Genomic DNA, 27,941 nt, shown 5'->3' with positions numbered 1-27,941 from the left:
TGGATTAGCTTAAGTTTGATAATATATCACACCAATGGCTGGTAGGGCAAACTGAATATTTAAGATATAAAGGATTCTAGGGGCTAGGAGATCATATATACAAAAACGTCTACCGCTATGGCCAAACTTTGTACTGTGACAAACTTGTCTGGTGTTGTCACTGCCCTTGGGACGTACCTGCCTCAGTTTATGCTCATCAGAACCAGGAAGTAGACAATAGACATGTCATGTCCTGCAAGAAGGTATTCACTAGCTCTCCTCTGCTGACACTGCAAGTAAGACATTTACGTTTAGCCATTTAGCAGACGCTCTTATCCAGAGCGACTTACAGTAAGAACTGGGACATTCTCCCCGAGGCAAGTAGGGTGACGTGCCTCGCCCAAGGACACAACGTCATTTGGCATGGCCGTGGAATCGAACCAGGAACCTTCTGATTACTAGCTACCATAATACTCGTAGCAATGCTACTACCTGCTAGTGTTACTTGTCAGCCTCCTAATTGTAAATTTTGAACCCATACTATAGCATTTGTCATATAGTTTTGGTCTATCGGAAAATAGTCGGTTGGAATGTTCAGAATCACCTGTGTGACGGTACTCTGTGGGGCCCGCTTTCGAACGATCACATGTTTGACGCTACTAATTAACGGGCTAGACACTCCACAGGTAGGGCAGCTGTGTTCTTGTGGAATAGTACAGATGTGTAAACTGCACACCAGCCATTTTGTGTTACACTGAAAGTAGACCACACACATTCCAGAAATACCAGACATCTTGTATTTCCACATCGGTGGAAGAATACAATGGTGAATGTCAATGAATATTCATGTCACATTATCGTCCTGAAACCATTGGAAGGTGATTAATCGACTGAAGGTCACAAGTCGAAAGTGAGAAAGTATCGATTTAAAAAAACGAATAGATGTTTATTTAAGAATCCTCCTAAAAACACACAAAAAGACACATTTCGTTGCATTCAAAAATCACAGCATGAAAAGAACATAGACACAGTGCTTAAATATTTGAACCTGACCTCTGGGAAAATTTGAACATTTCCACCATTGAAGGGACATTACTGGGTTGCATCAGTCAACCTCAGCTGCTGGTGATGAAACAACTGACAAAATGGTTCCCTATAAATCATGTGAATTTTCTCAATTACGTACACGCTAACTGACATATTTGTCTTCTTGACATCACAATTACTCCATAGAACAGCCACATGTCATGAAGACTAAGGTAACGTTTTATTCTTCAGGCGGCTCAACAGCCCTCAGTTAAAAAGTGGCCTACTAAAAACGTCAGTCTCAAACTCTTTGTTGCATTACAAGTTAGTAACATAATCCCTCTGTGCGCGTTAAATGTCAGTGACAGTTACCCACTTAAGACCGCGGAGGTCATCTACGATGCGGGTCCACGTACCCCTTTACCATCCAAAGGGCGATCTCCTTCCAGGCCCAAAGGCACTCGCATTGAAACCAGTGCATCCCAGCCTCAAAGACGCTTCGCCCCCCCATGTCCCAGATCCTCCGCCGACCATCAGCAGGTGCTGCTCTGCGTGGTCCCCGACTCGGACAAGTAGGCCTTGCTCTTCTTAGAGTATTTCATGGAGTTAAAGGACACGGTCATCCTTTCCACCGTCCTCTGGCTCCTGCACTGCAGCGTGTTCTTCACGTGCTCCCGGAAGTCCTCCGACACGTAGTAGTAGATGAAGGGGTCCAGGCAGCTGTTGAGGCTGGCCAGGCACAGGGTGGTGAGGTAGAAGGCGTAGCCGTTGTTGACCACGCCGTCTTTCAGCAGGGAGTAGTGCACCACCAGCATGACGTTGCTGGGGACGAAGCACACTAGGAAGGTGACGAGCACCGTCACGATGAGCACCACCGCCCGCTGGCGCTTCTTGCCGCTGCTGCTGCCGTCGTCGTCCATGGAGTCGGAGAGTACGCGGAGGAGGAGGATGTAGACCACCACGATGACCAGGCAGGGGACCAGGAAGGCCAGGACGGCCATCAGGATGAAGTAGTAGAAGGGGTACTTGACGTCCTGGAAGGCGTTGTCCAGGTCGTGGATGACGTTGACGTCGTGGCAGGTGGTGATGTTGGGGTCTTTGAGTTTGGCCGTGTGGTCGTACAGGTAGAGGGGGGTGGTGGTGAGCCAAACGAACGCCCAGATCGTTGCGGAGACGGCCACGGCGATGGTGTTGTTCTTCCTCTGTTGGGACAGGGGGTGGGCCACGCCCCAGTACCTCTGCACGCTGACGCAGGCGATGAAGAGGATGGAACAGTACATGTTCCCGTAGAAGAACCCGATCAGGACTTTGCACAGACCCTCGCCGTAGATCCAGTCGTTGCCGTTGATGTGGTACGCGATCTTCAGGGGAGTCCAGATAACGAAGAGGACGTCGGACAGGGCCAGGTTGGCCATGTAGATGGCCGCTGGATGCTTCACCTTGGTCCTGAAGAGGAAGACCCAGAGAGCCATGAGGTTGGCGGGCAGGCCCACGACAAACACCACGATGTAGACGATGGGGAGGAAGACGGTGGTCAGGCCGCTCTTGAGGGCGTCGGCCGTCGCCTTGTCCACATCGACGAGACCGGAATCCTCCGGGTTCACAACCCCAATGAATCCTCTTCCTTCATGGGTAAAGAGAACGGAAAGACACGTTATTGATATCTCATGGTGTAAATTCAATGACAGAAAAATCCCTTCTACCTTGTGCTTAAGCACTACTTTGTAAATCTAAACGTTTTTTTTAAAAGAAGCCCCAATCAACAGGGCCGGATTAACACTTCTGTGCCCTGGGCAACAAGGCTCAAGGCCCATATTTAGATCGAATAAGTTGCAATAAAGTGCTTACATTAAGGAAAGTGAGGACTGCGTTCATAACGTGATATAACATTTTAGTTGCCGTTGTCCAGGGCCCCTTATGTCACGTGCCCCTGGGCAAGTGCCCAGTTAATCTTTATAGTTAATCCGGCCTTGCCAATCACGTCGGACTACAATATAAAACGTACAAGACAAGTTTTCTAGACACGTTTATATGCTGCGATCATTTTATGGCTATAGCCACCAAGAAAACGGGAGATTTAAGAGTTTAGGACGATTTAAGGGCAAAATCACTCTCATGAGACTGTCTGTCCTGGGTGAATAAGAAGCAGCGTAGACGATGCAAGCTCAATTTAGATGTAGTTACATAGTTGGTATCGGGTCAGCGATAGACTTACCCTGAATAGCATTTGTTGTACTTGTTGAACACAGAAAACCGAATAATAACAAGAAAGAAAGTTTCCGCGTTGATGCCATGGTCCTATACCGTGTGAACAGCAGAAAAGGTATATTTATCCTCTGGTCCGGGAGTTTAACCTCTTCGACTTCGATACCGTTTTATACTAAACAGAGAATGACACACCCTAACAACAACGAAAGGCAAATGTACGGAATCAGGTTACCTGTAGTTCCTACGTCATTATCGACGCGAGTTTGCTCTCGCTTCCTCTTTCTCCACACACACACACAGGTGTAAAAAGTTTCAATCGGTGTATCTCCATCTCGTAATGCATTGACGAAGAACGTAACTTAAAACAGCCAAATGAGTTGCCATGATAGGTTTGTGTCTTAACAACAAAAAAAGACTAAATGTAAAATTGTCTTAGTGGTTGTAGACAACTAGGCCCAGACAAACTGCCAGAAATTGTCTGGATAAGCAAATATGAATGTGGCGAACAGCATAACCTATAATGTGAGTCATGAATCTCCCCCTTATCCGCTATTAAGTATATGTTCAGCAATTCTTTCGTTTGTGGGAACTTAAAAAGAGGAATCGGCATCAAAAAGCATCACGCTGACTTGTTTTTCTGACACAACTGAAATTCTCAAAACTACTGTTCGAAGTCCACATCAGAGTCACTTGTGCACATTATAAAATCGATTTTTCATTATTTTGAACGAAGTGCAAATGTTTTGGTACATTTATGCATTGAAGTACAAGTGTCTGGTGTTTCCTACATTATCAAAATCTCATTTGATGTTGTTCAATATACTGGTTCCCTGTTGAAAAGCCCTACCCCTTCAAAACATCTAGGCATTAGTTCCTTGAATAAGTCATTAAATCCAATACGGTTTAACTTTTCTACTTTCACTGGTTTGCAAATAAAAAGGATGATTCAAGAAATGTACCAAAGCAACTGAGAAACTGTAAAACAGAGCTCAAGAAGTTAAAAATTTATATATTTATTTTTAAATAAAAATAATCTTCACATTCGTGTTAGAAACAATACACACAAAACAGCCAAGAATACACTGGTACAATAGAAACATTTTGTGCATTTACAAACATTTGCATTAGTTAATGGAAAGATAACAAGATAACTCAGTGCTTAAGTCCTTTAAACTTGATGAATATCAAGTTGGGCCCTTTTCCAGTGGTGAGAGAATAGTACCAAGATATTCAAAGGGTCAGATTACATTAAAAATACATCCATAACGAGACATTCATAACGAGACACACATCCTTTTCCAAGTCATACAAAGTTCAAACTACATTTGACGGCATCCTAAAATGTCAGTATTCAGTATCCCTCAAAAAACTGTCCAGGTTTGCGAACGCCCATCCTTTTCTTCTGCCGCCCTCAGCAGGAGCTACTCTGGGTGTTCCCACTGCTGGAAGTGTAGGCGCTGTTCTTCTTGGAATACTTCAGGGCGCTGAACGAGACCCTCATCCTCTCCACCGTCCTCTGGCTCCTGCACTTCAGCGTGTTCTTCACGTGCTCCCGAAACTCCTCGGAGATGAAGTAGTAAACGAAGGGGTCCACACAGCTGTTGAGGCTGGCCAGACACAGCGTGGTGATGTAGAAGCCGTAGCCGTTGTTCATTCTTCCCGCCAGCAGGAGGCAGTAGTGCACCACCAGCATGATGTTACTGGGGGTGAAGCACACCAGGAACATGACCAGCACTGTGATGATCAGAACCACGGCCTTGCGGCGCTTCTTGCAGATGGTGGCGTCCGTCATGGAGTTCTTTAGCGACCTGAGCATGAGGACGTAGGCCACGACGCACACGATCATAGGGACCACAAATCCCAGAATTCCCATGGTCAGGAAGTAACCCGCAGCGATGGTCACCTGGCTGGGTCTAGTGATGTCATGACAGGTGACAATGTTCAAGTTTGTGGCCAAGACAGTTTGGTCATAGAGGTAGAGGGGAGTAGATGCCAGCCAGACCACAACCCAAACTGTGACGGAGACTGCGATGGCTACACGGTTGTCCCTCCTATTTTGGGAGAGAGGGTGAACTACGGCCCAGTAGCGCTGAACGCTAATACAAGCAATAAAAACAGTGGAACAGTACATGTTTCCATAGAAGAACCCAGTCATGACTTTGCACATAGCCTCTCCAAAAATCCAGTTGTTGCTGTTGATGTGGTACGCGATCTTCAGGGGAGTCCAGATAACAAACAGCAGGTCAGATATGGCCAGGTTGGCCATGTAGATGGCTGCTGGGTGCTTCACCTTGGTCCTGAAGAGGAAGACCCAGATAGCGACGAGGTTGGTGGGCAGGCCCACAACAAACACAACGATGTAAACGATCGGGAGAAAGATGGTGGTAAGACGACTCTGTAGAATCTGGAATCCTGTGGTGCTCACCACAACCCCGTCGAGGGTTTCTACACCAGTGAAGCCTCTGGTTTCTTCATTTTCTAAGTCAAAGAAGGAAGGATAGATTTTATTAGTAGGCCTATACGGATGTTTAGAAAAAAACGAATTGTCATTGTAAATTTGTGGAATCTAAATTAGCTACTGTCTAGAGCCTTTATGCTTTAAATCTATACCTCAAGAGTGATCAGTAAATAAAATAAAATAACGGAAATTGATGATGTGAGGTGATGAAGAGAAAAATAAAATGTGTAGTTCGCGTATGAACAAAAGCGCTATTTCACAAACGCTAAACAGCTCGTTCAGTTGAGAATATATCTTACCTTTCAGAGAAAGACAGACCTGTGCGCAGGCCAGCATCAGTACCACGGTAACCCAAAATATCCCCAAATTCATGTTGTAGCTTAATGGAAGCGATCACAGTAACCCAGTAGTCCGACACAGGTGTAGCGTATGCCGATGAAACAAGCGCCTTCGACGCCTTAAGTTTTTTTTTACCCAAACCACGCCCTGGTAAGTGCAGGTATGGCAACCTGAACGAACTCACATGGTCACGTGTCAATGAGCAGTTTGGCTTTTTCCATGGTTGTATATCAAAGGGATTCATATTAAAGTGATGTTGCTTGTGTAAAGTGATGTCGAATGTATTGTTTGAATGGTTTTCTATTCTATTGAACATTTTTTATTTTAAATCATAATTTTGGCGCAACTGGAAGTGACTTGACCTTGATAGAAAATAATTTCTAAATAAACACTGACTCTTCATGAATCTATCGCTCGTCACAAATGAAGATGTGCCATAGATTGTATCTGTTCACTCTATTGCACCCATTTTAAATTGCAATAGAACACCACTCTGGGGGTATGTGAAGCCTATATCCTCAACCTACGCACATCGTCAATATTCTTTGTCCGGTTTGCTCTTCTCATTGGTCAATGATTGGAGGCATGCAGCCAGTCGCTAGTAACTATGTTTGTGTTTGCAACAAGAAAATGAAGTGGTTGAGGGTGTGTTTGTGTGAGACAGAAGGAAAGACGGGTGAGGGGGGGACTGAAATTAATTCAACAAAGACTTACTCCAAACATTATTTATTTGTTTGGCTTTCAGTTGTTCAGAGACAGTAGCAATAGAGATATTAGAGCACAGCTCTAGAAACTGACCTATACAGAAAACATTATCTTAGATTAGCTGGATATGTAGCGCCACCTGCAGGAACTACACCTGAACAGCACCAAGAAGGTTTTGACTCTTGTAATCCAGCAGAGGGCAGCCTAACGCAAGTGAAGGACTGTGCAAAGACGTGACTTCCGTTAGGTTACAGTGCACAGCATTAATGCAGGCGGTTTATACGTTAACAATATTCAACAATATACAAACATTTGTATGAATTAGCAGTAATAGAGTATCTTATAAGAGACAACACAAAGCTAAATTAAATTCAAATTAATTCAAAGAACATACATGAAGATTGGCTGTGTAAAGATCAATGTAGCTTTATTGCTCATTGTTAGCTATAAGAGCTGTGTTGGTCATACAAAAATATAAACAGAACTTAAGTTATTCAACTTAAGTGGGATACAGGGAAAGCTTTAACTTGGGTTTCCTTGATCTGGTTGACAGTTGAAGTTCACAATTCTCTTCTTCGTTTTGGGAATTGGGCACACATGTGTGCGCCAAACAGTCAGTCAGTCAGCCAATCAGAACACAGACTCCCTCTCAGACCAGTAGCTTCTGGCACTGGCTGCTGTGACTCTCTTGGAATGCGTTCACCTTGATGATCCGGGCGGAGGTTCCGGAGCTGGTTCTAGTGCTGGACCTGCTCGAACCAGAGTACAGACCCTTTCCACCCTTCGGACCGGCCCGACAGCAAAGCACGCTGGCCAGGTGTCTCTGGCACTGCGACGAGCCGTAGTAGTAGACCAGGGGATCCAGACAGCAGCTCAGACTGCCCACACACACTGACACCAGGTAGGCTCCGTACAGGAAGTCGGCTCCCCCGGCCCGGCCCCCTTCAGCAAACTGCAGGAAATGAGCCACGAGCAGGGAGTTGGTGGGGGTGAAACAGACCACGAACACCACGAGCACGGCCGCCGCCATCACCACGGCCCGGGCCTTCCTCCGCGAGCGACCCACGACCCCGAGCGGGACCACGCTTAGCGCCCAGATCACCCGCGCGTAGCAGACGGAGGTGACGAGGAGAGGCAGGAAGAAGAGGAGGCAGGAGAAGGCGGGGAAGAAGTACAGGTAGCGGCCCTGGAGGTCCTCGTCCAGGACGTCGTGGCAGGTGGTGAGGCCCAGCTGCTCGTGGTACAAGTCCTGCCGGAAGACGAGCAGAGGCAGGGAGCCGCCCACGGCCAGGACCCACATGCCGGCGCAGGCCAGCGCCGCGTTCCTGGGGCTCCTCCAGGAGAGCGACTGGATGGGGTAGACCACAGCCAGCAGCCGGTCCACGCTGATCGAGGCGATGAGGAGGACCGAGCAATACATGTTGCAGTAGAAGGCGCCCGTGACCAAGCTGCACATCCCCGGGCCGAACGTCCAGTCGTTGCCGCCAAAGTGGTAGGACATCTTGAAGGGCAGCAGGAGGCCGAAGAGCAGATCGGCGCAGGCCAGATTCAGCATGTACACCACCGCCGGCTTCATGGGCCGGATCTTCCGGGCGAAGGTAACCGCGGCAACGGCGTTGAGCGGCACGCTGACGACGAAGACGAGGGCATAGACCGACGGGATGAAGATGGTGGACACCCAGCCGCGGAGGAAGCTCTGCACCTCCTCCGACAGGTAATACCTGCGTGTCACCTGGTTCCGAGATCCAGGTCTGGATCTGTTATTGGGGCCAGATGTTGACTTGTTAGTGCTCTGCTCCGAGGTGTTGACTACAATGTCGTCTAGTTCTGTTAGATCCAACGGCTCATCGGTAACCAACTCCGTGGGTAAAAGATTCCATCTGGTAAACGATCTCCCGAGGGAACTCCCTGAAGAGAAACCAAAAGACTGGCAGTGAGTCGCAGTTTTAGTCGGAAAATGAATGGATGTGAAGCTTTTCAACGTGACTTTGTGTCCAATTGTGAGGTAATATGGTGCATTCAAACATTCATTTTTAATTTTAACAAATTATGTATTACATGAAACATTATTCTAAATGCATATTCTAGATGATATTTTCCATTGTCTGCTCACATTTCCCGTTGAGGTTTATACACATTCACCAAACAAATATGGTTTGTTAGTTATATTCATGCTCTTGAGTATACCGCACACAAACTTCAAATAACCCTAACATTACTCATGTGAGAAATAATTACATTCGAGCGAACTTACCGTTAGAAATCGCAGCCGTTGCAAAGTTTCCAACCAACAAAAAGATAAATAGTTTGAGATACATGGTGAAAAGTTCGAGCCTGAAATTAAAACCTCCGCAAATATAAGAGAAGGTGTTTGCGGTCTATGTTGTCCAGAGTCCCTGCCAGAGTCGCTGTATGGTCCAATGTTCGAGTTGGTCACCTCCCCCTGGTTTTGACGCGACGGAGCCCACATTCCTTTCTTTTGATGTCATCACACAAACAAGCCATGGATGGAAGACATCAATTTGTGTTGGTTAAGGACTGTCTATAATTTATAACGCATTGGTTGTAAAAACATTAGACATGCTTATATTAAAAGTAGGGTTTTAAACGTTAATAGGCCACACATTTTCTGTTTTCTGAATGATGCTTGAAAGAGATATAGCCTCGACCAATTTCAGAAACAGATAAGATGTTTATTTCTGTCTGACCAGAAACAGGAACCATCGGTGCTCATCTGCTCAGGACTCCAAAATGCAAAGATGGATGTGACAGAAGTGTCACAATTTCCTGACGAATTCAGTCTCCTCTCAACTGTAAGCTGTTAGACACTCATCGAGCATTTGACCCTCTAACTAACCAGCCTAATGATGCCCTTTCCACAGTCTATGATGTAGTCAACTATTCACTCCAAAGGTGGAATTTTAAATCACTTTTGGTTGTAAAGTTTATTTCCTAAAAATAATAGTAAGACTATTATTAATATTAGATATTAGAAATGCAAGAAATCTGATTTGATTGGATGCTCGGCTAGTGGAGTAGACCTGTGTTTCCACAACTGAACCGCTGGTACCATAATTATGCTAATTTACAAACAAGACTATCTCTGCACAAAATGCAGAACTTCCCAGAGATCACTCTGATTGTAATCTGTTAGGCAGGATGTATACAAAATGAACAGGAAGACATTTTGGTTCACTCTGCTCGACAATTACATCTGCTGGTCCACAATGAAACAAACAGCGTTCCTCATAGATTTCACCTAAAACAACAAACCTTAATCAGATGTGACTCTGCATCCAATGTGTGTTTGATAGATCAACAGAATTCTTGTACAGATGTTGACCTTGCTTGCCACTTAAAAACCTTTCTGTTTTCCTGTCTATTTTCAGGGACAGTTTTCCCTGGGAAAGTAAATTGGCTGTAGAAAAAAAATAGTTTCTCGTTGTTTCAACAGCTGAAGCGTAGAACAAATTGTCCACATTCGTTTTGACCCCGAATATTTAGCTGTAGAACAATGTGACAAGAGGTAGCTAAGATAATGCCACCCTTGATTTGAAACCCTACAATGGACAGACCACAGATGTGGGTCTTACATTGACCCTGTCCAACACGACTTAGATAGTAACTACACAACACAGGCCAAGTATAAGAACAGCTATGACAAGATATCTATGAATCCATGTCATTTTCTTGTCTGTAATTGAAACATTGGTTGAGTTTATAAGAAGAAATACTAGTTTTGTTTTCCAGAATAACAGCATATTGATTAAGCTCCACAGACAGCCGTAGTGTTAGCTTTCTAACACTAAACACCTTCCATTGTTCACAACCCCAAGTCGATCATTAACCTAAACGATCAAGGAGGATGTCACCACCTAGCAGATATTGGCCGGGTTTCACATTGTCAGCTGTGCAGCTGTTTAACTTTTGTTTCTTTTACTGTAGATATTTTATTTGGAATTGGGTATACACCTAGCTGACACAGACATTTCTTATGAAACTAGTGTAGATAGATAACAACCATTATCTTGCCCTTGCAAAGATCTCAGTGTACCAAGATTGTGTGAAATAAACACAACAGGATTCAACAGTGTGACCCTGGATATTCTCAACAGTTATGGAGGAGGACAGGAAGGGAGGGAGAGAAGGAGGGAGAGAGGGAGGGAGAGAAGGAGAGAGAGAGGGAGGGAGAGAAGGAGGGAGAGAGGGAGGGAGAGAAGGAGGGAGAGAGGTAGGGAGAGAAGGAGAGAGAGAGGGAGGGAGAGAGGGAGGGAGAGAAGGAGGGAGAGAGGGAGGGAGAGAAGGAGGGAGAGAGGTAGGGAGAGAAGGAGAGAGAGAGGGAGGGAGAGAAGGAGGGAGAGAGGGAGGGAGAGAGGGAGGGAGAGAAGGAGAGAGAGAGGGAAGGAGAGAAGGAGAGAGAGAGGGAAGGAGAGAAGGAGAGAGAGAGGGAGGGAGAGAAGGAGAGAGAGAAGGAGGGAGAGAGGTAGGGAGAGAAGGAGGGAGAGAGGGAGGGAGAGAAGGAGAGAGGGAGGGAGGCACGGAGGGAGGGAGGATTATGTGGGCCCGCTCTTTCCTGGAGATCACATGGTGTCATGTTATTCACACAATCAATATTAACAAGAGCCTTTCATTAAAGGTAATATACTTGACATACACATATTACAACAGTGGGAGATTTGTGATTGGTGTTTTGTGAAAACTGTGAAAAGATTCAGACTCTGAGTAAGTGTGTGTGTGTGTGCGTTTGATTAAAAAAAAAGAGAGAAAGATAGATTTAGCAAGAATCCGGAGTGCCGGGGCAAGAACCGACTTTGTGCACGAAACAGGAGAGAATTCATTGGAGTGCATGTGAGGGGGAGAAAGGAAGGTGAGAGAGGAGGGGGAGAGAGGAGGGGGAGTGAGGAGGAGGAGAGAGGAGGGGGAGTGAGGAGGGGGAGAGAGGAGGGGGAGAGAGGAGGGGAATCCTGGGGGAAGTCTGACTCATCCCTCCTGGGACAGAGTTGAAGCAGCTCAAACGCTGAGCCAGACAGTTCCAGAGGTTAAAGTCACATTTCTATTTCCTCAGACTTTAGTTTCAGTCCCCAGACATGTTCTTTCTAACCAAAATGTCAGCAGTAACAGTAAACAGTTTCGCTCTATAACCACCTCTCCTGAACACCTAATTGCTTTCGTTTGTCGCCTCTGCGATACTTTACAATGTATTCCTCTCTTGTGGCCTAATCCTCTACAAGAGTTTCCGTCGTTTGTTTTGTGTTGCTTTGATCCTTGCCTACGCTAGATGCAACCAAACTTAAAAACACGCCCATCCCTGTGGCTCACTCTGTTAGCCAGCTGGACGTTTCCTGAGTCAACATCAGCTACTTTCACACCCTGCGGAGGAGGAGGCCAGGACGAGAGGTCTAACACAGGCATGCGCTCGCTGGGCAGGGTCCAGTCCAGGGTCCAGTCCAGGGTCCAGGGAAGGGGGCAGGGCAGGGCCAAGGGCAGGGGGCAGGGCTGGTCAGGGTCCAGGGCAGGGCTTCACTCCAGACCACATCTGTCCTCTCCTGTGTTCTTCTACTCTTCTCCTCTGTGCTGAGGCTGTGCTGAGGCTGTGCTGAGGCTGTGCTGAGGCTGTGCTGAGGCTGTGCTGAGGCTGTGTCAGAGGCTGAGCCATGGAGGGGAAGGCGGAGAAGGGTCTGGAACGAAGCACACTCAGGCAGTTCCAGGTCAGTTTATGTAACTGGGTGCAGATGCACCAGACCAGAGAAAATGTGTGTGTGTGTTCACACTGCCGACAGAGGAACGCTTCAGACAAGGATCTGACAGTAAAACAAAACTCTTGATATTGAAGAGATACAGGCATAGAGGAGAAAAGTATCTGGGGAGGTGGGGAGGTGGAGAGGGAGAGAGGGAGAGAGGGAAGGTGGGAGGAGGAGAGAGGGAGAGGTGGAGAAGGAGAGGGGAGGTTGAGAGGGAGAGAGGGAGAGAGGGAAGGTGGGAGGAGGAGAGAGGGAGAGGTGGAGAAGGAGAGGGGAGGTGGAGAGGGAGAGAGGGAGAGAGGGAAGGTGGGAGGAGGAGAGAGGTGGCGAAGGAGAGGGGAGGTTGAGAGGGAAGGTGGGAGGAGGAGAGAGGGAGAGAGGGAGAGAGGGAAGGTGGGAGGAGGAGAGAGGGAGAGAGGGAGAGAGGGAAGGTGGGAGGAGGAGAGAGGGAGAGAGGGAGAGAGGGAAGGTGGGAGGAGGAGAGAGGTGGCGAAGGAGAGGGGAGGTTGAGAGGGAAGGTGGGAGGGGCAGATCAATGTAACTGACATGGATTCTTTAGAACAAACAGGTGCAACCATGCCCTCTTCTGGGGACATGTGATAGAACATGTTAGTCACCATTCAAACTGGTCTCGTCTGAATCCCAGGAGGGCATGTAACGCCCCCCGAACATGCAACATTATGACCTATAACTTGTTTGTAAACCGAGGAACAGACGGGTTTCCTTGGGGGAGTAAACGTTGACGCGAGGACAGCGTCACCCACTGTGCAGCTGTGGAATGGCAGATGTCACAAACTGTTCCCATTACTCAGGTACACAACTTCTTGCCTGTATCAGTACATGTTTATAACAGATCTGTGTCTTGAGATCAACACCGGCCTACAGCCTCAGACACGCTCTGTGTGTGTGTGTGTGTGTGTAGTTAGGGGTTGTTCTTGTTTACATGAGACTCGTCTCTGCTCTTCCCAGCATCACGTGCGTCAGACGTCGCCAAGAAAAACACGACAACACAACCGGAGCGGCGTTCGCAGCCTGGGATCCCACCTGCGGCCAGCTGCAAACAAGGCCTTAGAGTGGGGGGGGGGGGGGGTCCACAACCAAGTACTTGGCTCGACATGAAACGACTGACAGAACGCTCATGTGTCCCTGTGCAACAGGACAGGTAGGCTACAACACCCAATGGAGAGAAGACCCTGCTGTCTTGAAGTGAATCATTATGAGACACAGACACCGAGATAGATGGCGTCACATGCTACCGGGGGGGATTTCCAGTAAACCTTTCCGAGTTGAAGACTGTGTTGTTGTCCGATAGGACAGCGTATGTTGGTTGCACACATCCTACTGGGTTGTTTTTCTAAATATTGTGATTTTATGGGAAACTGACTTTTTACTATCTATACTGACAGTCTCACTACTATCTCACTACTGTGAGCAGGGAAATGCCTGTCTTTCTTTCTCTCAAATCTGTTTGTGACAAGAGTCTCTGAAGACCCCAGTGGTTTCCTGTCTGGAATTGAAAGATAGTGAGTGACACACACTCACACACACACACACACACGTACACATGTGGAGGGAAGTTTTGTACCAGCATCTGACAGGGAAAGACTAAACAGAGACCCTAATTTATTCTGGACGTTTCCTGAATTAGTCACTGCTCAACTTATCTGATCCCCTTCGTGTCACACTATGTCATACTCACCATGTCACAGAACATAGAAGTTACATGAAAATATAACTAAATAAACTATAAAATATAAAATATAAATATAAACAAGGAATACATAAAACATCAGTATTGTTCCGTTATTATGTTCATAGCCTGTATGGAAATGTATGGCGAGCTGACATATTGTTATATTTTTTAAACAGTTTGTCAACAAATGCGCAACTGTCAAAAAAAAAACGGGTACTTTTTAAAATATTTATTTCTTCGAAAGTCCGAATGTGAGTTACTTGGTTTTACAGTGGGGGGGTTCACCGTGAGGGCACACGCATAGACGCACGTATAGGCGTGACAAACTCGACTTGACACAGGTCGTCCATAAAATGTGACTTGGCTGGACTCAAACAAGTTATATATTGTATATCTAAATATCTAGGCTATATTTTTGTTCTGTTTTTGCCAAACGATTCGGACACACGTCGACAATGGGGAAATTGTATATGTTTGTATTGCTTTCGATTCTTTTTCTGGATGTGACGCTCCAAGCCAAAGGTGAGAAACTTCAAATCCTCCTTTATCCACACATTAATTAGTATATCTTTCTTCATTACGGACGCTCACTGTGATTTAAATATTGACAATTAATTATTAAAGAAACAACGTATCCAATTATAATGTTACTTGGATTGAGTATTCCTATCTGGTTTCCCTGCTGTGTCGGCATAGTTTGTCATGCTGTAACTTGTCAACCACACCTTAAAATTATCGAGAATAGCCGAGGACAATTATGCGTAGCCTAAAGCTGTAGATAGTGTAGATTAATGTGTAGATTAGTTGGTAGTCAGAGTAGGATATTTTGAACACTGAAATGTGTTTAATGTATAGATACTCCATGGTTGGTGCAACAACAAACAAACACTAATTTCTGAAGTTCTTCAACAGGGAAAAGAGTCAGGAAAAACAACAGGAACAGCTCTTACACGATTCGCCCCAGGACGTTCATAGGACACTTCCCTAAAACAAAGTCCGTCTCTCTCCCAAATGGGACACAGACACAATCCTCCCATTCTTCCCTCAACACTCCCCCCCCCTTGTTGAAGAACTCTGGTTACCCAGCAACAGCACAGCCGAGTACCTCAGCGGCACGCTCAGCACCAGGGTCATCCCCGGTGTTTACCTCCTGGCCATCGTCGTGGGCATCCCAGCCAACGTCGCCATCTTGTCTGCGCTGGTCACCAAAGTGAGGATGGTTTCCTCCGCCATCCTGTACTGTAGCCTGGCCCTGTCAGACATCCTCCTCCTCCTCTCCCTCCTCCCCAAGGTACACTACCATTTCCACGGCAATCACTGGGCGTTCGGGGAGGCCACCTGCCGGACGGTCACCGCTTGTTTCTACGGCAACCTCTACTGCTCAGCTCACACGCTGGCCTGCGTTAGCGTGAAGCGCTACCTGGCGGTGGTGCACCCCTTCCTCTACAGACGCCTCCCCAAGAGGGCCTGTTCCGCCTGGGCCTGCCTGGTCGTGTGGCTGGTGTTTGGGGCTGCCGTGGTACCCGAGCTCCTGGTCCAGCAGAGCTACCGACTCCCTCAACTAGGCATCACCACCTGCCACGACGTGCTGCCTCTGGACTACAGCTCCCACGCGCCCCTGCTCTACTACAAAGTGTTCCTGACCTTCCTGGGCCTGTTTGTGCCTTTGGTGTTGACCGCGGGTAGCTACGCGTTCATCGTTTACGAGCTCAACCAGGCGCACAACGACTGGGCGCTGTACGTGAAGGCCTGCTCCCTGGTCTTTGGCATCTTCCTGGTGTGTTTCGTCCCGGCCGGGGCCTTCCACTTCCTCCATTACGTGCGTCTGTTTGCGGAGGGAGAGGACGGCTTCTACGCCTACTTCAACGCTGCCGTGTGTCTGTGTTGCCTGCACGCGTGTCTTGACCCCTTCCTGTTCTTCCTCATGTCCAAGTCCAGCCGCTCCACGCTCCACTTCACCACCCTGAAGGGAAAGGTTCTGAGTGTGAGCACGTAAGAGCCCAGCCCTTTTGTGCTCCTGAACAGACTTTGGGCAGTCCTTCTCTGACTGATATGATAATGGTCGTTTTTTTTTAATAGGCAGACTTCTGTGCCTTGCGTGGAAGTATGAACGTATGTCTTAAAATGAGGTTAACATTTAGCTTAAAATATCTGTATTGTGAGGTTTACTATGCAAATAGAGATGCCGTTCAGATGTATCCATTTACATGTAGTCATTTAGCAGACGCTCTTATCCAGAGCGACTTACAGTAAGTACAGGGACATTCTCCCCGAGGCAAGTAGGGTAAAATGCCTTGCCCCAACGTCATTTGGCATGGCTGGGAATCGAACCGACAACCTTCTGATTAATAGCCCGACTCCCTAACCCCTCAGCCATCTGATACCCACGTGTCCCCATGTATCCATGGGACATTTACATATGTCCTTTGTTTTGCATGCTGGGATATCTGGCTGGAATCCAGGAAAAAGAAACTGGACCGTCAACAGGTTGTGGAATCAGACCAGGGGACTGTCTTCCTGGTTGTAATGAGCGAGTGCATGAATAGGTTACTATGTTGTTTAGACTGTTAGCTCAACTCAGTGCATGGATGTGTGTGTGTATACTTGTGATACAGAGATAGAAAACGTACAGTGCAATTATTTTCTTACCTCACACCTGTGTAACCGATTACACATCCATGTTATATATTTGAAGTGAATGATTCTTCATAAGGGCTTGAAAAGCATTCCAAAATCTACTTCCATGCTGTCCTTCCACCCTCAATCTTCTTCCAGTGCTGTTCAGTGTGCACAGAGAACTGGCCTGCCAAAGAATCCTCAGATGGACCCAACTAATCTAGTCTGGCCAGACAGGAGCTCTAACGGGGACATGTTAGATGGCGTCTTTCTATTGTCCTTCACACATTTCTTTCCAGAGCTTGCCGGTTCTCCAGGAGACATCCTTGGGAACACTTTTGAGATCTGTGTTCTGTGTTCTAAGCCAAGGTTCTGTGTTGCCAGTGTTGTAAATGCCAGCTGTACTGACCCAAGGAAGGCTGTGAGTTAAAGATGGATGTTGTAGCATGCGGGCCTCCCCAAGATCCACCACACTGTACCAGTGAGCTATGACCACCTATGACGTGGTAAAGATCATCGAAAAACGGGTTTTTTCAGCAGAGCACTGATTCGCTGTAGGCTGTGGTTTGGTCAGCCAATCAGCCATGACCTCTTCCGGTCACAACTGTATCTCACGGAACAACAGAATGAAAACACCACAGTTGTTGTTGTCATAGAGAATGAAACTCTTTATTTATTTTATACATTTAGATCCCAGGAGAATCCACCTTTGTATATTTTACATTGCACCGTTTAACCATCCGTGGTCAAAATAAATCATGTCAAGGAAAGGACTTTTGTCTGATGGGTAGACAGTGACACGCAGCTTTATCGATTGTTTCGAGCGAGGGGGGGGTCCCAGTCCAGAGGTCAGCAGTGCCTGGCTTTCAACACATCTATCATCAGATTGATACAGTACATGCTATGGACATTTATATGTATGTACGTAGTATAGACATGTATCAGTTATCATGTGACCAGGGGCAGTTCTGGGGTAGGGTGGGGGGCCAGAAGGGACCCCTCTGACAGTAGTTTTGACCCCTTGTGGCCCCCTAAATGCAAAGTCTGAAATAATGATGACATTTTTTTAAGAAACCACAAAAAAACATAGAAATGCAGTTGATGTGACTGAGACTGATTGTGTAACGCAAATGTAAAAATGCAATGGAAACAAATAAACTGTGAAATAATTTAACAACATGGTCTTTTGTGGTCTTCAATGCCTGCAATGCAGTGAAGAAAACGACACGACAACAATAATGTTTAATGTCACTGGCTCCTCTGACAGTACAACTGGCCCCAGCTTGCCCCCACCCCCCCCCCTCCCCCACAAGTTGAAATGGTTTAGAACCTCCACTGCATGTGAACAGGAAACTGCCCCCCCCCCCCTCCGGAGCAGGAGCCCCCCTAGCTTGTAGCAAGTCTGTGGCACATCTTACCACAATCGTCCCCTTTTACAACAGACAGGGGTCCACTCACGCAAACACACACCTGCTCACGACTGACGACGGAGAACTTACGAGAATGATACATTCACTTAGAACCTGAGGACGACACGTCGGATCCTCCTCAGGAGAGAGAACGGAGACACGAGAACTGAAGAGAACACAACAGCAACATACATGCAAGGATCCAGGGTTTTTTTTGGGGGGGGGGGGCAGGGGTGTAGGAACAGGGGTGTAGGAACAGCGGTGTGAGAACAGGGGTGTTGGAACAGGGGTGTTGGAACAGGGGTGTTGGAACAGGGGTGTTGGAATAGGGGTGTGAGAACAGGGGTGTATTTTCAAGTTTTGGACACAGAGTGACATGAGATGGGCAGTTGGACAAGCTGGCACTAAGGCTGGTCCTCACACTATGAGACACTTCAGGGAAGCAAGTGAACCTCAACACAATTCAAGACCTGTTCATTATGTACAATGTTTTACTCATACACTACCGCCCTTAAACGCATCAGAATTATTTTGATTCGATAAGTCACCAGACCATGTCCTCGTGTTGTCAGCAAATACTCCTCACACTTCCTGAAATCACCTTCATTTGACAACATTGGATTGTGTGTTTGTTGCTGCAGTGTAGAGATATTGAAATACACACAATCCACGTGACTGACCAAACATCATAAAACATTTGACAAATCTGCCTCAGTCTTACGATCTGAAAATATACAGCTTAATCTCTTTACTGTTTTTAACCATGGCCAAAAAATCAGGGGTTTATCATTAATCTTGCTGCTAACTTCGATTCCACTATGGTTTAGCATGGCTTCTATTTATTGTACCAAGTCCTCAGCTTTTGTATTAAACACAATACACCATAGCCCCATGAAAGCTTTTACACATGAAAGCAGATGTCAAATATATAACTTTTCTTTTACGTGAATTAAAATAGAATCACAATAGAAGCCGGTGAATCAGCTAGCTCACAGGACTTTACTCACGTAGACGCACACACATACACACGCATGCACACACATACACACGCATGCACACGCACACAGGAAAACAAGAGCAGACTAGCTCGGCGGCAAAAGTTCCGGTGGAAATACAAGAGACAGGCTGAGGGCGAGAGGCACCACATTAGAGAAAGGCCATCGAGTTTGGGGGGGGGAGGGGGGTGTCAAGAGACCAGCAGCATGAGAGAGAGGCTGAGATACAACAGACAGAGGGGGAGACAGAGGGGGAGAGAGAGGGAGAGGACGAGAGAAAAAAAGAGAGAGGGGGAGAGAGAGAGGCAGAGAGAAGGGGGGGGAGGGAGAGAGAATGTGAGAGAGGGAGAGAGAGAGGGAAAGAAAGGGGGAGAGAGAGGGAGGGTTGCTATAGCAGCTCAGAGGTGTCTGACAGTATCAGCTGCGTCTGACAGAGCAAAGCAATACACCATGAGACCATCGCTCCTCTACACACACACACACACACACACACACGCACACGCACCCAACAGAGGAGAGAAAAACGACATGAGGTCTCAAGAATCTGACTGTAAAAGCAGAAAATGTAAACTTTTTTTTTTTTGTTCTTTAGAAATGTAGCTGCTGAATTTGCTTGTTTGACTACACTACGAATAATTATTACTATTTATATGTGTCTATGGCCTTGTCATTCTTGCAAAAGGAACAGGTGCAGAAGGCTTGACTATCCCCAGTCCTCAGAGTTATCTCTGGTCCTGTAGACACTGGGCTACCTTGGCATTGTGGTAGACAAACTGGGGAGCTGGTATGACACTAAGAAAACGCAGTACACTGAGGGGTTGTGGGAGAGAGGGGGAGGGACGTTCGAGCATGTACAGCATGTACAGCATGTACAGCATGTACAGCATGTACAGCATGTACAGCATGTACAGCATGTACAGCATGTGGGCGTGTGGGTCTGAGTGGGACTGCTCGTGCCAGGCCGACAGCCAGTGATATACAGATTATATCTATTATATCTATATCTATAATTATATATTTATATATATATATATATATATATATATATATATATATATATATATATGTATAGGGTTAGTCTTGAATAGTCTTGAAGCATATAAATCAAAGTATTCATCATACATTTCACAATAAACCCTGAACAAACTACTTTGAAGTTCATCCATTTTTACCCTTGATATTTCAGTGTTTTACTCTTAATCTGGTACCATGCACAAAACTGCATGGGAAAACGCTGGTGTGCTAAGACAATTTCGCTAATTGAAATTCTGTATCTCAAAGGCTGTGGGCAGAGCCAACGAGACTGTGTTAGCTCAGCAGATCTACTTCCTGCCAATCACTCAAATGAAACAGCAACATCACGGTACAGATAAAAAATACAACTCTAATCCACACTACAATGGGCAATGCGATGCGAAGGGGGTTCCAACCCCCAAAGTAAAAGTCTAAAAACAGTAACATTTAGATAAAGTTATCAGAGAAATTCCACAGTGAGTACCAGGTAAACGCCTGCCTAATGGAGTGAGGAGGGGATGGGGGTGGGTGCGGTAGAGGAAAGGGATATTTGGGGCGGGATGGGGGCGGGGTAGGGGGCGGGTGGGGTAGGTGGAGGGGGGCTACATAAGGACGTTGGAACGCGTGTCTGGAAGCCTGAGACCCACCAGGCCTCCGCCCACCAGCACCGCCGATGCCAGCAGGATGGGGATGGCCTTGGTGATGCCGACCAGCGAACCGAAGATCAGGTTCCCCATCACAGCTGCCAGCTTGCACATGGCGTTGCAGAAACCAAACCCTGTCCCCCTGGAAGAGAAACACAGGGACAGTCAGTGTGTGTTTGTGCGTGTGTGTGTGTGTGTGTGGTGCGTGTGCGCGTCCGTGGCAACCCACCTCCTGTCCGTGGGGTAGAGTTCCGCTGTGATCACGTCCAAGGAGTTCCATGCTGATATACTGAGGCCGTTATAGAGACACAGCATGAATATCATCATGGACTCACTGGTGCCGAACCACAGGAAGAAACAGCTGATCCCAGACAGTACCATGGAGCCCCCTACAGGACACCGCACCACATTACACCTCAGGTATCCCCAAAACAGGAAATAGCTCTCCTGTGACCGATACAAGACATGCAGTATCTACTGACTCATAACTCTTCAACTGACATTATCACGGTTCATAATTAACCCATATCAAATTGTTATAACTGCTTATAAGATATCGGGTCCACAATAAACGATAAGGGAAATGCAAACTACTTTCAAAGGATTGAACGCAAACTCACCTAACATGCTCAAACGCCCTATTTTGTCCATGAGCAGAGCGGAGACTATGTTGCCAGGCAACACAGCGAGCGTGCCCAGGAAGTTGACGAAGTAGACCCAGTAGGCGCTGTAGTCGTCGTCAAACGTCATCTGGCAGCCCGTCTTGTTGTGTTGAAACGAGCTGTTGATCAGCCTGGAGCCAATCAGCTTGGAGTCGTCAATATCTGTGTGTGTGTGTGTCAGAGAAAGAGAAAGTATAAGAAAATGGAGAGAGAGAGAGGAATGAGAGCCCCAAAAAAACATGCAGAGCCTCACGAGAGAGCGCTTTGAAGGGGGCTCCGTCAGTTCCTATTCCCTTCATTAGATCCCGTCATTTAAAACATCAGCATCCCTTGACAGATTCAAGATCCATTGAGGTGGTGAGAGTGTGCCCCCTGCTGTTCACACATGGTACTGTCCTACGGTGCAGGGACAGGATCTTGTGCAGGACGGTGAAGGTCTTCCAGGGATAGCAAAGTCCTCAAACGGAGAAGCGGTTCATACATTTTAGCAGATGTAGCAAAGACACACACACACAGACACACACACAGACACACACAAACACACACACACACACACAGACACACACACACAAACACACAGACACACAAACACACACAGACACACAAACACACAGACACACAAACACACACTCCAAAACTCTCCACCTCTCCCTTTGTTCTCTGAGAAGTATGACTCGGGGCAATGAAACTTCATTTCCCAGGAGGCCTTGCACTCATTCATGTTCAGCTATTTCCTAAATGCTGATGGGAACCTTTTTTTCAACCTGCACGCCCTCCCCATAGGCCTGCGTCAGCTTAACTAGCCTGTGAGCTTTTACAGAGCACCCGCTGCATGTCCTGTGTGTGAGGTAGCACTTCCTGTAGGGTCGCCAGATTCATCTCCTAATTAACATCATCGGATCGCACCTTTCCTGAACTTGCCGACGTGTCAAATAGGCAAAAACTGCCTTGAATGAGGACAGGAGAAGCCTTGCACGTCCTCTGCGGATGTGAAATGACAATACGACCGAAAACTCCCAGTTCCAACAACACGCTAAAGCTGTCATCGTCTCGTGACCTCTGGTTGACATGACGGCTTCTTGCTATTGGTTGAAAGATGGACTTAAGAGTGATTGATGGGTGTTCCATCCAGTCCCATCCCGTCTGGGCAGGAAGATAAGCCAGTGGAGTGAGAGAAGGATCTCTCCCTGAAGCTGTATTCCTCTCATCAATCCTTCCTCTTCCACAATCACAGAAAGCCAGACCCAAGGTTAGACTCCAGCAAGAGGCCTAATTTTAACCTAACTTTCACCATAATGAATGATTCGTTCCCGATTAACGATGTCCCGCCTTTTCCGAAACAAATTCCAGTTGATATAAGGATATAGAAACAGCGTGGAGGGTTGGGTGTGTTGCCAGATTCAACCCACATAGACATCCCCCTCTTTGAACTCATTTCCCCTCACATAAAACAGTTTCAATTTGGGTCTACAGATCTCCAGTCAGATACAGTGAAACATACTGCTGCAGTCTTTGAGGTGTGGAACCCGGGTGGCCTGGGCGCCCTTTGTGAGACACAATAGTAAGAGATTGTGTGTGAGGGGTGGGGTGGCGGAGGGAGGGGGGTGGGGGGCTGAGCTGTAATTCAATGGTTTAAATGTGACCAGTCCATGTTTGTCTCTCCACCTACCCTGTAGCTGGGACAATGGACACAAAATGAGGTGTCAGAGGAACAGAGAAAGAGAGAGGAGGGGGGAACGGACAAAAAGGAGATAAAGTGAGAGAGAGAAAGAGAGGGAGGGAGAGAGAGGGAGAGAGAGAGAGAGAGCAAGAGAGAGTGAGAGTGAGAGAGAGAGAGAGAGAGAGAGAGAGAGAGAGAGAGAGAGAGAGAGAGAGAGAGGGAGAGAGAGAGAGAGTGAGAGGGAGAGAGAGAGAGAGAGAGAGGAGAGTAAGGGAGAGAAGGAAAGAGAAAGAGAGTTATGTCCAGGGTGTAATAGGGTTTCCTGAGCAGCAGGGAGATACCATGTGGACAGCATGAGAGATGCAGTCTGCTGTGCTGTGTCTCAGGGAGAAGAACAGGTCAACAAAAGCTTGCACAATTCCCTGGGTTCACATAATCATCAAGTCTGAACATATGCTTTGGTGCCTTCGTGTGTGCGAGTGTGTGGGTGTCTGTGCGTGTGTGTGTGTACTAACCAGTGTTGTAGAAAAAAGCTTCGATGAAGCTACAGTTCTTGAAGAAAGACCCCACAGAGGACACGTCTTCAAAGTAACAGTTCTGGAACGTCGAGTCAATGAAGGTGACGGCCTTGAACTTCATACTGATGAACCTAGAGAGGAGAGGAGGTCGCATAGTACAGATCATGTCAAGTATTCACGGTGGGTTCTAGAGGCTATCCAAAAGACCAGATCCCAGGCTGGGGTCAATGCTGAGTCAGCGCTGAGCTATCAGCTGTGTGAAACCCGCCACTGGACGATCAGCTCTCCGTTCGTTTCCCGGCCGTGCCAAATGATGTTGTGTCCTTGGGCAAGGCACTTCACCCTACTTGCCTCGGGGGGAATGTCCCTGTACTTACTGTAAGTCGCTCTGGATAAGAGCGTCTGCTAAATGACTACATGTAAGAATTCACATGCCGTGATTGAACAATTGCTGTTGAGACACACACACTCGATAGGCAAAGACACACACAGAAACAAACCTGCACACATACTGGATGTAGTCTTGCATGTACTTTTAGATTCATATCCCTTCTCTAAACAAGAAATGAATCCTTTGCATGTTAATTATTCGTAGTACTTATGTACTACGTATGTACTTATCTTTGCCTTCATATGTAAAATGTAGAAGGTCAGCATAGTTTTTCTATTGTCTAGCATGTCGGTTCTTATCAAACCTGAACCTAGGTGTATAAGTGCGGCTACATGTCGCTGCGTGATTTTGCCTTTGATTTAATCGCTTAACAACTACGTGTTCTGTATCCAAGGGGGGGGGGGGGGGGGGGGGTAAAAACTGCTTACAGATACACCTCTTGTCTGGCCTTTGTAGAAAATACACTCAGAACCACTGCACTGGAGAGAGTGGGGAGAGAGAAGAATGAAGAAAGAGAGAGAGAAGAGTGAGAGAGAGGGGTACAGAGATAGAGAGATGGAGAAAGAGAGAGACAGAGAGAGAGAGAGAAAGAGAAAGAGAAAGAGAAAGAGAAAGAGAGAGAGAGAGAGAGAGAGAGAGAGAGAGAGAGAGAGAGAGAGAGAGAGAGAGAGAGAGAGAGAGAGAGAGAGAGAGAGAGAGAGAATAAGAGAGGTAGATAAGAGTTTTAATTTCCTGGCGGCGGTGCAGATAAGGATGCAGGATGAGCCTGGTTGGCAGTGCTGTGTTGTTGGTGGGGAGTGATGGATCGTTCTGCCATCCTCGTGTGGGACAGGCTGCTTTAAGCATCACACAGCTGGGCCCAAGGGGCACACCTGACTCCCCTGCATGCTACACACACCAGGAAAAGTTCCCCTACAGGAGCTCAAGGGCTTGGGAATCTGAAGAACGATCTCTGTGTGGTTTAGAATAAACTCCGCTCCGCACACGCGACTCTCTCAGCGTTCCGTCGCTGTAATGCCACTTCATACGTGCGTTTTTTCATTCCTCCCTCTCTCAGGACCTGTCTCCGTGACGATGCCAGTGGAGCACTCTAGTCCCGTCCCGTGTCTCCCTGGTTACAGTAACACAGCAACAGGGACGCCGCCCCCCCCCCCTCTCCAGCCCCTCCCTACTTGTCGTTGACGAAGACCCCATTGGTGTGGATCTGGTTTTCCAGGGTGAAGTTGAAGGTGATGTCCTCCACGCGCTCGTCCGTGTGGATCTTGACCCTGGAGGCGTACTCATCCGCCTGCAGGTGCTTGATCACGTCAGGGAACCACACGGACAGGCCGTAGTACCTGCACACAGGAAGTGACAACGCAGGAAGTGACCACGCGGCACAGGAAGTAAAATGTTCAAGAGTATACTCAGACATGGGACATGTTTATGTTCATCCGTGGTATGCATGGGATTTTCTGTCTACAATATTTAAAGCGGGGGAGGGAAGAGGGGGGGGGGATTAGGGGTAGCGCCGATGCTAAATGGTATCCTTGACTTGAATGCGTTTTTCTGGTTCCATGCTAGCCAGTTAGCGTTCATCACAGGGCTATCAGGGGACTGCATCCGCTTGTTCAGCTGTTTACCGGAGCTCAGGAGATTCATCTGGGAAGAACCGATAGCTGAGCTGCACTGCCCAGCAGAGGGCTGGGACAACACACTAACACCACGTCAGAGAGGGCAGGCTGGGGTGGAGAGGCTGGGACAACACACTAACACCACGTCAGAGAGGGCAGGCTGGGGTGGAGAGGCTGGGACAACACACTAACACCACGTCAGAGAGGGCAGGCTGGGGTGGAGAGGCTGGGACAACACACTAACACCACGTCAGAGAGGGCAGGCTGGGGTGGAGAGGCTGGGACAACACACTAACACCCCGTCAGAGAGGGCAGGCTGGGGTGGACAACACACTAACACCACGTCAGAGAGGGCAGGATGGGGTGGAGAGGTGAGAGGAGGGGGAGGGATGTTTAGGAGAGGGGAGAGGAGGGGGAGGAGAGGTGAGAGGAGAGGGGGGAGGCAGATGAAAGAGGCAGACTTTTCTCTCACCCGAAGGACAGAGTGAACCACACGATGGCCAGCTTGATGGTGTTGTCCTTCACCGGGTAGTCGAAGCACCTCATGAACGTGAGCCAGATCTGGACGAGGACAAACTGGTGAGCAGGGGGGAGCCCCGGAGAGAGTCTAACTAGGGCAAGCACACACACACACACACACACAGACACACACACATACAGGCACACTGACACGCACAGTGACACGAGCGTACACACACACACACACACCTACCCCTCTGAGTTCGGCCCTTATCTTGTAGAGGACCTTGGCGACAGGGTTGGCCGACTCGTTCTGCATCTCCACCAGCTCACCCAGCGGTCGGGGGATCTTGATCCGGTTCACCTGCAGGGGGAGACAGCGAGACATCACTGACGGGGCCTGCCCGGAGCAGGGGGGGGGGAGACCCAGACGCAGACCAGGAAGTGAGGTGACTCACCGTGAAGACCTTCTCCGGCTCTCCTCGGGCCCTCATGTTGGTGTCGTGGATGTGTTTGAGCACCATCCACGCCTCGTCGTGCTTGCCCATCTGCACACAGGGAGAGAGAGGGGGGTTACTGCATGCTAGGACCCACACACAGGGAGAGAGAGGGGGGTTACTGCATGCCAGGACACACACACAGGGAGAGAGAGGGGGGTTACTGCACGCTGTGGGACCCACACACAGGGAGAGAGAGGGGGGTTACTGCATGCTGTGGGACCCACACACAGGGAGAGAGAGGGGGGTTACTACATGCTGTGGGACCCACACACAGGGAGAGAGAGGGGGGTTACTGCACGCTGTGGGACCCACACACAGGGAGAGAGAGGGGGGTTACTGCATGCCAGGACCCACACACAGGGAGAGAGGGGGTTACTGCATGCCAGGACCCACACACAGGGAGAGAGAGGGTTACTGCATGCCAGGACCCACACACAGGGAGAGAGAGGGGGGTTACTGCACGCTGTGGGACACAAACACACACAGATGGACACACACACACACACACACAGACACACGGACGTGAACACACACAGACACACACGTGGTACCTCTAAGTAGAAGCGGGGGCTCTCTGGCATGAATGTGATGGCCACTACTGCAGAGACACAGGGCAGGGCGCACACCACCACAAACACCCTCCAGCTGTGGAACTGGTAGGCCGATCCCATGCTGAAACTCCACCCTGCGCGCACACAAGAAATAGTCAAATCAGTGCACTCTGTCGACACGTAAGCACTCACACGTGTACACACACACACACGAACACACACACACACCGCAGCGGCACAGGGGCTAATACAATTAGTTAACCTGTAGGTCAACATGAGTTCCTATGAGAATTCCCCTCTCCCTCTCCCTCTCTCTCTCTCTCTCTCTCTCTCTCTCTCTCTCTCTCTCTCTCTCTCTCTCTCTCTCTCTCTCTCTCTCTCTCTCCCTCTCTCCCTCTCTCCCTCTCTCCCTCTCTCCCTCTCTCCCTCTCTCCCTCTCTCCCTCTCTCCCTCTCTCCCTCCCTCCCTCCCTCCCTCCCTCTCCCTCTCCCTCTCCCTCTCCCTCTCCCTCTCCCTCTCCCTCTCCCTCTCCCTCTCTCTCTCCCTCTCTCCCTCTCTCCCTCTCTCCCTCTCTCCCTCTCTCCCTCTCTCCCTCTCTCCCTCTCTCCTTTCACTCTGTCACACAATGACAACAATGCTACAGAAGGATCTAATCTATCAGGGTCGAGGAGTTTACAGTGGGTTTGTCACCTTAATCTAGTCAGTCAGGGGAACCCTGAGGTGGTCATGACATAGAGGAGTGTGTGAGTGTGTGTGTGTG

At 48.0% G+C, this 27,941-nt stretch overlaps 5 protein-coding genes and 1 long non-coding RNA gene across 6 annotated transcripts in view; 2 read left to right on the top strand and 4 right to left on the bottom strand.

Moving 5' to 3' along the window:
* Positions 1 to 904: 904 nt before the first annotated feature.
* On the bottom strand, positions 905 to 3,534 carry f2rl1.2 (coagulation factor II (thrombin) receptor-like 1, tandem duplicate 2). The gene is made up of 2 exons (XM_084693885.1): positions 3,221 to 3,534; positions 905 to 2,629 (listed from the first exon to the last, which is right to left on the bottom strand). Exons 1-2 carry the CDS (start codon positions 3,297 to 3,299, stop codon positions 1,539 to 1,541), a joined length of 1,170 nt encoding a protein of 389 aa, XP_084550011.1. The 5' UTR covers positions 3,300 to 3,534; the 3' UTR covers positions 905 to 1,538.
* Positions 3,535 to 4,210: 676 nt separating this feature from the next.
* Positions 4,211 to 6,179, bottom strand: LOC146220434 (proteinase-activated receptor 2-like). The gene is made up of 2 exons (XM_084693893.1): positions 5,971 to 6,179; positions 4,211 to 5,691 (listed from the first exon to the last, which is right to left on the bottom strand). Exons 1-2 carry the CDS (start codon positions 6,041 to 6,043, stop codon positions 4,625 to 4,627), a joined length of 1,140 nt encoding a protein of 379 aa, XP_084550019.1. The 5' UTR covers positions 6,044 to 6,179; the 3' UTR covers positions 4,211 to 4,624.
* Positions 6,180 to 6,720: 541 nt separating this feature from the next.
* LOC146220433 (proteinase-activated receptor 1-like) lies at positions 6,721 to 9,147 on the bottom strand. Its single transcript, XM_084693892.1, has 2 exons — positions 8,970 to 9,147; positions 6,721 to 8,623 (listed from the first exon to the last, which is right to left on the bottom strand). The coding sequence occupies exons 1-2, from the start codon at positions 9,031 to 9,033 to the stop codon at positions 7,365 to 7,367; spliced, it is 1,323 nt and encodes a 440-aa protein (XP_084550018.1). The 5' UTR covers positions 9,034 to 9,147; the 3' UTR covers positions 6,721 to 7,364.
* LOC146220432 (uncharacterized) lies at positions 8,550 to 10,137 on the top strand. The gene is made up of 4 exons (XR_014750890.1): positions 8,550 to 8,648; positions 9,107 to 9,245; positions 9,427 to 9,528; positions 10,105 to 10,137. It is a non-coding gene; the product is annotated as an uncharacterized LOC146220432 (long non-coding RNA).
* Positions 10,138 to 12,369: 2,232 nt separating this feature from the next.
* LOC146220431 (proteinase-activated receptor 3-like) lies at positions 12,370 to 18,018 on the top strand. The gene is made up of 4 exons (XM_084694263.1): positions 12,370 to 12,423; positions 13,426 to 13,529; positions 13,614 to 13,618; positions 15,145 to 18,018. Exons 1-4 carry the CDS (start codon positions 12,370 to 12,372, stop codon positions 16,143 to 16,145), a joined length of 1,164 nt encoding a protein of 387 aa, XP_084550389.1. The 3' UTR covers positions 16,146 to 18,018.
* Positions 18,019 to 20,785: 2,767 nt separating this feature from the next.
* Positions 20,786 to 27,941, bottom strand: part of LOC146220430 (synaptic vesicle glycoprotein 2C-like) — a 16,207-nt gene continuing 9,051 nt past the window's right edge. The window contains exons 4-12 of the mRNA XM_084693832.1: positions 27,182 to 27,315; positions 26,589 to 26,678; positions 26,384 to 26,494; positions 26,144 to 26,232; positions 25,231 to 25,395; positions 23,665 to 23,798; positions 21,448 to 21,651; positions 21,057 to 21,216; positions 20,786 to 20,969 (exon numbers count right to left, since the gene is read on the bottom strand). Of these exons, the coding sequence (XP_084549958.1) occupies positions 20,786 to 20,969; positions 21,057 to 21,216; positions 21,448 to 21,651; positions 23,665 to 23,798; positions 25,231 to 25,395; positions 26,144 to 26,232; positions 26,384 to 26,494; positions 26,589 to 26,678; positions 27,182 to 27,315 (1,271 nt within the window). The remainder of the gene's footprint in view (positions 20,970 to 21,056; positions 21,217 to 21,447; positions 21,652 to 23,664; positions 23,799 to 25,230; positions 25,396 to 26,143; positions 26,233 to 26,383; positions 26,495 to 26,588; positions 26,679 to 27,181; positions 27,316 to 27,941) is intronic.

The sequence above is a fragment of the Hypomesus nipponensis genome, chromosome 27 (assembly GCF_054491055.1).
Source record: "Hypomesus nipponensis isolate SF chromosome 27, ASM5449105v1, whole genome shotgun sequence".
Lineage (NCBI taxonomy): Eukaryota > Metazoa > Chordata > Actinopteri > Osmeriformes > Osmeridae > Hypomesus > Hypomesus nipponensis.
This window is presented reverse-complemented; position numbering and strand designations above follow the sequence as displayed.

Excerpts from the sequence above, each read along its gene's own strand:
- LOC146220431 (XM_084694263.1), top strand. The coding sequence starts at position 12,370 with ATGGAGGGGAAGGCGGAGAAGGGTCTGGAACGAAGCACACTCAGGCAG. Across the intron at positions 12,424-13,425 it reads GCACACTCAGGCAGTTCCAG|CATCACGTGCGTCAGACGTC; the intron begins GTCAGTTTATGT and ends TGCTCTTCCCAG.
- f2rl1.2 (XM_084693885.1), bottom strand. The coding sequence starts at position 3,299 with ATGGCATCAACGCGGAAACTTTCTTTCTTGTTATTATTCGGTTTTCTG. Across the intron at positions 2,630-3,220 it reads TACAACAAATGCTATTCAGG|GAAGAGGATTCATTGGGGTT; the intron begins GTAAGTCTATCG and ends TTACCCATGAAG.
- LOC146220434 (XM_084693893.1), bottom strand. The coding sequence starts at position 6,043 with ATGAATTTGGGGATATTTTGGGTTACCGTGGTACTGATGCTGGCCTGC. Across the intron at positions 5,692-5,970 it reads GGTCTGTCTTTCTCTGAAAG|AAAATGAAGAAACCAGAGGC; the intron begins GTAAGATATATT and ends TCTTTGACTTAG.
- LOC146220433 (XM_084693892.1), bottom strand. The coding sequence starts at position 9,033 with ATGTATCTCAAACTATTTATCTTTTTGTTGGTTGGAAACTTTGCAACG. Across the intron at positions 8,624-8,969 it reads AACGGCTGCGATTTCTAACG|GGAGTTCCCTCGGGAGATCG; the intron begins GTAAGTTCGCTC and ends GTTTCTCTTCAG.